At 36.7% G+C, this 8,843-nt stretch overlaps 1 protein-coding gene across 1 annotated transcript; it reads left to right on the top strand.

The window, feature by feature from the left end:
- Positions 1–275: 275 nt before the first annotated feature.
- Positions 276–4,147, top strand: coq7 (coenzyme Q7 homolog, ubiquinone (yeast)). Its single transcript, XM_088374514.1, has 6 exons — positions 276–477; positions 747–922; positions 1,267–1,381; positions 1,610–1,749; positions 2,841–2,909; positions 4,027–4,147. The coding sequence occupies exons 1-6, from the start codon at positions 393–395 to the stop codon at positions 4,102–4,104; spliced, it is 663 nt and encodes a 220-aa protein (XP_088230640.1). The 5' UTR covers positions 276–392; the 3' UTR covers positions 4,105–4,147.
- The last annotated feature ends 4,696 nt before the right edge of the window (positions 4,148–8,843 follow it).

The following is an 8,843-nucleotide window of genomic DNA, read 5'->3' as shown; positions in this document are numbered from 1 at the left end:
TTTATAGTTAGAATTATAAAGGAATGATGCCTGTCAACTCATGCAGTAGTCATGACAGATCAGTGGTCGGGATTCGAATGTTACAGGTGCTCAAACCTTTTTCACCATTAATACGTATAGTAGAGGAGGAGGAGCAAGTATTTCTGTTTTTATTTTTATTTTTTATGCACACCGTCATTGCGGGAATCAAACTCATGGTGCCTGCACACAAAACAGGCGAGTGTTACACCGTCAGCGACCCCGGTGTCCGGGCGGAAGTGAAATTGTTGCGTAAATATGATTACGTCATCATTCAGCGACACGCCCAACACCTGACATTTCAATGACAGTTTGCTTGCATTTTCTTTGCTTTGTTTGATCATTCGGATGGTCGGACTACAAAACAGGGTAGCATGCAAAGAACCGTATACAGAGTTTTTAATGGCTGGACAAACAGGGGCGTCCCATTGATTGCACAATGCAGCTCAAAAAGCAGAGGTAATACCAAATTTAGAGTGAACTGCTAAAATGCTAAGAATGCTAAAACAAAACAACTTAATGTACTGTAGCCTGATGTCTGTTTTTAATATCGATTGCTATTTTCGGCGTAAGTGTAAGCTAAAGGTGTGTCACGTGGGGAAAAAAACTTTCATAAGTTTCCACCCTAGAACGGAGATAATTCATGAGTGGGACTGTGAGCATATCCTCGCCTTGAACTCTGAGTATCGCAATGATGCTCATCTATTCCTTCTTAAATCTTATTGCAGCGTCCTTGTGGAGCTCACGTGATTACAGCGTGGTGCCGACTGCACTTGACAGGGAAGAGAAGGCGATGCTTGACCGCATCCTACGTGTGGACCATGCAGGTGAATATGGTGCCAATCGCATCTACGCCGGCCAGATGGCAGTGTTGGGCAGGACTAGTACTGGACCTCTCATCCAAGTAAGAAAAGAACCTGTCCTCGACCTTGTGATACGATCTACTTGTGAATAAAGATGGAACATTCTATTTCACAATTTATATGACCAGAATTGCCAATCAGTATTGTCATGCAAAGAAAAATCACAGACACATGCTCGGAAAACATTACACGTTTTATTATGCATGCATGCATGGAAAAAAAAAAACCCAGATGTCACAATACAATATTAAAATTACATGAACCTTGTGATATGAAATTTATTGATATTGTACATGTATAATGAGGAAATTGGCTATATAAAAATAGATACTGTGTAAAAAGTCACAATGATTTTGTGAGATTCTGTTTCTTACATTCATTACAGGAAATGTGGGATCAAGAAAAAAAGCATCTTGAGAAATTTACGGAAATACTTGCTGAGAGCAGAGTCCGGCCAACTGCGCTGCTACCACTTTGGAACATTGCTGGCTATTTATTAGGTTGGTACAAAATGCAAAAGTAAAACAGGAGGCAAAATAACATTTAACAAAAGTTTGCTTACATGTATGTAAAGTTGTATGTGATGTAATGTCTTCATCTTTGTGTGTTTCATCATATTTTATTCTAAAGGTATTCTATAGTGCTCATCTTGTATTTGTTAAGTTTGTGTAATTATGCTTGTAGTAAAGTTATAATAATAGTCTCCTTAAATCTGAACTCTTCTATAGGGGCATCCACTGCAATGTTGGGTAAGGAGGCGGCCATGGCCTGCACTGTGGCAGTGGAGGAGAGCATCTCTGAGCACTACAACAGCCAGATAAGAACTCTGATGGAGAAGGATCCTGAGCGATATACTGAACTATTAAAAGTGAGTGCTCTCTTATCATATGCTGCTGTCTGCCACAGATATTCATTTGTCCAGAGAACACAGGCCACTGTTTTTTTTGATTGCTTTCAAATTTACTGTTAATATTATATATGAAGTGCTAATAATCTCACCCGGAACTTGTTAAACCAGAGTTTGTGTATGAACACATGACGTCTAAACTGTGAGGCATTCACGGACATTCACCCTGCCACCAATTTAACATGTATAAAATTGAATTAAATACAAATGCTGTAAATACAGTTTGACACAAACATATTCATTCCTTTATAAGCAAATGCTTGTTTATGGGTCTATGGTCTTTTTTTATTTTTAGCCAAAATGGCTGTCACATATGCCTCGCAATTCAGGTTGCAGTTTGAAATCCCAGCTCTGTCCTTCCTTTGTGGAATTTGCATGTGCTTTCTCAGAACTTTAAGGTCAGACTGATTGTACTGTTTGCTTTCACTACTAAAACTAACTTAATGAATTTAATTTAAATTCATTCAGCGGTTAATTTTTTTCGCTGTCTAGGCATAAGAAAGATGTTAGACAAAGGCATAATTTTTTCCAGATTGTAGTTGTAGTTTTTCACAATTCTTAGGCCTTTTTTTATGTCCTTGGCGATTTGTTTTAATCATTTAAATTTGGCATTGTTGTTAAGTACACTCCTGTATGTGGTGTTTTAGATTTAGATTTAGAAGAAATGTTTATTTTCATTTTACATGAACCTTAAAGTTCGTAGAGACATGTTTTTAGTCCATTCCAACAGCAGGTGGCAGTACTATCTTCTCTGCCAGCTGTGCAATTGATTGAGAAATTGTGGTGGACAAACAGATCAATAACAGATGGGAAAAATGTTACAGCGTTTTAAGGAGGAGCAGTGGCAGGCCACAAGGAATAAATCAGATTATCGGTAGTATCAAACAACATTATTTGCCCTTCCCTCTCCCGTTAAATTTTGTAATACTTCTTATTTCTGCAATTGTCTGTTGTTGTTGAAGCCAAAATTAATCCACGCTGAAGATTCTACTGACGCTGGGGCTTTTGCAGATTTTTTTTGTCTCCTGATGAGGTTCCTTGTGTTTATTTAGATTATAAAAGAGTTCCGAGATGATGAGGTGGAGCATCACGATCTAGGACTGGAACATGATGCTGAATCAGTAAGTATGTTGGAACAGTAATGGCAGTGCATGTAAAAAACTGTGGATGTAAAAAAAATCTACACATCCCTGTTCAAATTCCAGGTTTTTGTGATACAAAAAAATGATACCAAGATAAACCATTTAAAAACTCTTATCAGCATGAAATGTATCTGTATGTACAACTCCATTATAAAAATCATATATAAAAAAAATATTAAACCTTTTACAGAGAGGAAATGTAAGATGAGATGTAGTTGCATAAGTGTACACACCCTCTTATAACTGGGGATCTGTGTGTGTTCAGAATTAACCAATCACGTTCGAACTCATGTTAAATAGGAGTAAGCACACACATGCCACCATTTGAAGTGCTTCTAATTAATCCCAAATAAAATTCAGCTATTCCAGTAAGGGTTTACTGGCATTTTTTGCATTCACATCTTATAGCAGAAACCAGCTGAGCCTTTTTGCAAAAACACACTTGAACTCATCCACATGTATGTGGGAAAATTTGCTATTATTTGATCAAACCAAGGTTGGCATGAAACCAAGGTGTAATTCTTGGAGGTATGTTAGGTCCAAATATAACACCGCTCACAAGCAAAAGACCTCCAACAGTGAAATGCAGTGGTGGTTGGAGCATGCTTTGGGACAACTTTCATAAGCTGGAACTTGGGGCTTGGTCAAAATAAAATTCTGAACTGTTTTAAATACCGGTCAGTGGTGAGACAATCTTGTAGAAGCCGAAATGTGTTCAAATATCGATGAGGTACACTGATAGATTCTGACCTCAAATGGCTGAGTGCTTCAATCAAAGTCAAAGGTGCTGTAACAAAGTATTAGTTTGAGGGTGTGCGCACTTGGAAACAGGTTATTGTATTTGTTATTTTTCTTAAAAGATATTCGTTTCAAATGAGTTATAGGTTATAGGTCACTTGAAAATTCAAAAGATGAGTTTTGAAGTTACTAATTAATTTATTTCCATCACAAAAAATAAAAATGAGTTTATTTTGTTCAACATCGAAAAAAAATCTGCCAGTAGGTAAATCCATGGATGTCCACTCATAATTGATTTTCTTGGGCTTCTGAATTTGGTGATATTGGTCATTTGCTCATCACTATCCTTTTGTCTTAGGTACCGGGATACTGGCTACTTAAAAATGTCATCCAGCTCGGGTGCAAAGGTGCAATTTATGCTTCTCAACGTGTGTAACTTTGTATGAAAAAAAAAGTAATAAAATGTATTAATACTTGGACTGTTTTTTTGCAGTTATTATGCACATCTTGGGATTTTCTGCATTTCTGAATGGGTCATAAAATGTGATCTGATCTTCACATTAATCACAAAAATAAACACAGTTTTCTTAAATCGATACTACACTAACAATTTCATTGTTTTTGCTGAACATAACTTGTAAAACACGTTATGGAAAAGGTATGTGAACCAATGGTATGAATAACCTTAACTAAACATTTCCTGTAGTTGCAGATCAGACCAGCATAACAAACGGAAGGAATTTCAGAACATTCCTCATGATAAAACTCTTTCAGTTCAGCAATATTCTTGGGGTGTCTGGTGTGAATTGCTCTTTTGAGGTCAAACACAAGCAGCCCAATCGGATTGGGGTCACGACTCACACTGGGCCTATTTTCAAGGTGTTGGTTTATTGTGATGTCCAGTCAAACATGAACATTTTCAGGCCCAACGTCTTGCATTCCATTGGCTTTACTTTTCTTGGTTATGGTACAATTTGCTGCAAGCTTTTATATACTAAGTCAAATAGCATGTAAATTTAGGATGAATGAATGCTCACCTCTCCTTTTAGGTCCTTGATTTGTTTACAGCACGTGTTTATTCTCAGCAGAAGGGTCTCAAGAGCTGAGTTGTAGTCCCAGTTTGCAACCTTTGATCTATTTTCTTGTGCGTGAGTTCAGAGCAGTTATTTTAACAGAGGTGGATTGCACATCAGATCTGACCTTGAGGGTCATCAGGGTCACATGACCCCCATTTCCTAAAAATAACCACTTCTTCACTGTCCAGCCTTTTATGCAACACAAACAATGGCAAGCTTGTTGTGATGACTAATGTGAATGGTTGAAATGCGCAACAGAATCGGATTTTCCATTTGGTTAAATGGAATACCAGAGCTGGGATCATCTGAAGGCAGTTAATCAATTCATCTTCCTGAAGGAGAGGAAGGTCAATCCCTGAACGAACTGAATTTTATCATCATACAAACACGTGTAGCAGAAACCAGCTGAGCCTTTTTGCAAAAACACACTTGAACTCATCCACATCAAATGCGATTTTTCTACATTCTAAAAGCCATGATTTGTTTTATATGTCCTTGTAAAATTGTACAATGAGATGATCTTTATGATGATTATCTTTGACCATCATTCATAGTGCTCAGTTTTACACAAGATGCACCTGCTTAAACAAGTGTACGTAAATGCAATGGCAAATAAAATCACTAGAAGTAATTTGTGAATGAATCCAGATCAACATTATTCTGCCTTCATCCTGAGTTTGTGTGTGAATTGTCAGCATTCCTGTATTACCTTGCCTTCAAAGGAATCTTTGGATTTTGACAACAGGGAATTAGAAAATGCAATAAAATGTAACTAAACTGGGACAGTCTAGGACATCCCGAATAACTGTCATTGTAAATTTTCTGCCGCAGCAGTCGTAAATTTTGATTGTGGTAACTAATACTCCACGTTAGTTCTCTGAAGCGGTGATTTATGTGTTATGCATTGTTTTGCATGTCTGACAACTTTCATTCTTTATGAAGTTTTATACAGGCCATACTGGCCCTTTAAAAATGATGGATTATTTTATGACTTTATTGTACCGTATATTCTTTGTTTTATGTGTATTTGGGACCAGAACAAATTCCTTACCAAGTAAACGCAGACTTTTTATTACAATTTACACACAATTGTAGCTGTAACAAAAATCAAAGCATGTTGCAGTGCAAACTATAACGACAGTATTAAACACATGATGCTTAATCAAAACTGAGAAATAGTATCTTTGGGAAGACACTATATACAGTTCTTGTATTGGATATAGCATTAAAGATTTCTGTATTTCAAACATGCACATATATAAAATATATGGGGTTTTTTTCTTCAAATATCCAAATATTGCTATTAGTCAAACTCCATAGACAGACACTTAAGACAGACACGGGCTTAGAAAACCGCACAATCCATCTGGCAACTTTATAAATAGTAAACAGTAGACATTCTGCTGTCCCATTTGGCATGCCTGGACCGCACATACCTGGTGCATGATGTCACTGGATGCTTTAGTTGAAGGATTCCAACAGTGATGTAACGGCATTATCTGTTTGTGACCTGAAATACATATGAACACAGTTTGAGACAACTGTTGAATATGATTAATATTACATTTTTTAGCCCACAAAACAGTGAACATCGTGTTTAGCAGCATTTAAGTGTTGCTGCAGGTCAGGTCTGCAATACAGTGTTTAAAGAATGTGAAAGGCCTGTTGTGATCAGCACAGTGTAATGTCTGGTACGGCTGTTACTGTCAAATATTTGTAGCATTGATTATTTCACCGATTATTCAAACTGGATGACATTTTATTTTGTCCAAAAGTGTATTACAAAATCATTTCCCTATTTACTGTTGTTTATTTTGTATTATTTATTGATCAAAACAAAGAAATAACAATTGAACAATAAAAGAGGGACTTGTTGTACTTACCAAACTTTTTTAAACTGATTCAGTTACTGCTGTGGTTAATTTCTGAAATAAGAGCAACTATTTTTATCCAACAGAAAAGATAATATTTGTTTTCATCAATGACTGTAAAAATTAATGAATACTCTGGAGAAGCCGACAATATGGGATTTGGACAATTCTAAGGCAAAAAAAAAAAAATGGCTCTAAACGATTACTCAACGATAAACTTTATTGCCGATTAATTTGATCATCGATTACTTGGCGATTAATTTTGACAGTTCTATTGTCTGATTATTTACATTTATGTATTAATGATGGACAAAGTCAACTATGGTGACTACCAGGCTACTTTGGGGTTTCACGTGGTATACTCACCCTTCTAACACTTCAAACTGCATCACTGCACATTGTGTCTACCTGTCAGAATAGTGGCTGGCTCCAGCTACATCAGATTGCAGGCTGGGATTATAGCCCTCCAGACACCATGTAAATTGAGGAATTTGTGGAATGAGTTGAACAACATGCCATTTTTCACAATTTGTGGGACATAAGACTGGCTACTGTACCATTCTCATTTACAAAACTCCACATAAGGATTTTGTGAGGACAGCAAAAATAAATCAGAGGTTGTCTTAGTCCAGCTCCAAAAGACCAAAGCACATTTTCCTTTCAGCATCACTTTTTCATTCATTGTGTGACAAATTTGCCATCTTGAATTCATGTGTGGTTTACATGATATAAGCCTTTTGTCTTTTTGTTATTTGTAAGTGTAGCATTTATATCTGCATGGTTTTATTTTGGAGTAATTTAGTTCTAAGTGTTTGAAATTCTTTTTTGTTTCCCCCACTGAACTAGTCACTGTAAACCTTCTCCTAAATATGTACATACCTCATCTATAGCAGAAGGTGACAACACCTGTTTTTATAGAAGTGTTGTTTTTCTTTTACCCCAATTCTCCTGAAACCATCTCACTCTCCCTAAATGACTTGAACCAGCCATGCAGGTTAAATAAATAAAAGTTTGCATTAATATAGTAGACAAATGTGTGATTTGCTGTTCACTGTTATTTACAAGGAGCCAAACTGCATTTTCTTAAAACTTGGCAACCATTTATATTTTGCTCTGGTTAGAAAGAAAAATGACACTACGCAGTCCAACAAGAAAAACTTAATAGCAGCAATGCCATCTCTCGGTTTGTGATATTCGGTTGATCTCCTGACAGATTTTCAGCAGCCTCTTTTTTTTTTGCTACTTGGGGTATCTGGTAAACCGATTTTTGCACTGATTTATTGGAAGATGGTCTAGACAACTGAAGGAATGAAGAATTGGTCAGCTAAGGGGATCAAATTCAGTATACTGATGTCTTTAGGGTCCATTTTACTGCATTTAGGTGATATGATCTCACACACATATTTTACTAGCTCTGTTTTCTTTCTGGCCATAGTTTAAAATAGCATGAATGCTTGAAAATAAGTCAAGAATTCTTTTTTTTCCCCCCGTCAAAGTAAAAGACTTGGTCAACTGTTCTGTCTTGTTTGTGCTATATTTCTTGGTAATTGTAATGATTTTGATTATTTAAAAACATAATGACCGGTTACAATTTGAATATTTACCAATAATTCTTGTTTGTGCAAGCTTGAATTACATTAAAGCGTTATGGAATTTTAATGTGTGAGGATTCTAAACTTTTAAAGGGGTTGTAGGTGTGAGTGTTTGTTTTTTGTAATATGTTTATTCATTTTTGTGTCTTGCTCATTCATGCTCCAAACATCCTGCGTTCCCTTTAGCCCTAAAGAGCCACACAGCCTTTGTATACTTGGCCTTTCACGCATCCATCATTTGGTGTGATTGGCATGTTAGGATGGTGTGCATTTCATTGATGAGAATTTCAGAACCCCAAGGCTCGTGATCAGCACTATGTCACCGCTGAGTGATCCCATGGGTAAAGCAGAGGATCAGTTTCAAACAGTCTGTCTGTCTTCATCAAACGCACTCTCCAAAAGTCTGCAGGCACCAGACTGACCTGAGTCGAAACACAGCCACAGGTAAAACCCTTATGACACTCTACTTAAAATGTCTCAATCAAAAGCAAGGACCGACGACTAATTTTACAGTGCACAAGTCTCAGATAAAATTTGAGTTTCCATTTCAAATTTTAAATGGAGAGAATTCAGTACAACTACTGAGCGCTGACCATCCACAATTTATTAAAAAGGATCCAAACAAGAACTGTATCA

This window comes from Syngnathus floridae, chromosome 4 (assembly GCF_059516105.1).
Source record: "Syngnathus floridae isolate MCC-2025c chromosome 4, RoL_Sflo_1.0, whole genome shotgun sequence".
In the NCBI taxonomy this organism is placed as follows: Eukaryota; Metazoa; Chordata; class Actinopteri; order Syngnathiformes; family Syngnathidae; genus Syngnathus; species Syngnathus floridae.
This window is presented reverse-complemented; position numbering and strand designations above follow the sequence as displayed.

Bases quoted from the DNA above. Each gene is read 5' to 3' on its own strand.
- coq7 (XM_088374514.1), top strand. From the start codon at position 393: ATGCAAAGAACCGTATACAGAGTTTTTAATGGCTGGACAAACAGGGGC. The intron at 1,382-1,609 runs GTTGGTACAAAA...ACTCTTCTATAG, and splicing joins CATTGCTGGCTATTTATTAG to GGGCATCCACTGCAATGTTG. The intron at 1,750-2,840 runs GTGAGTGCTCTC...GTGTTTATTTAG, and splicing joins GATATACTGAACTATTAAAA to ATTATAAAAGAGTTCCGAGA.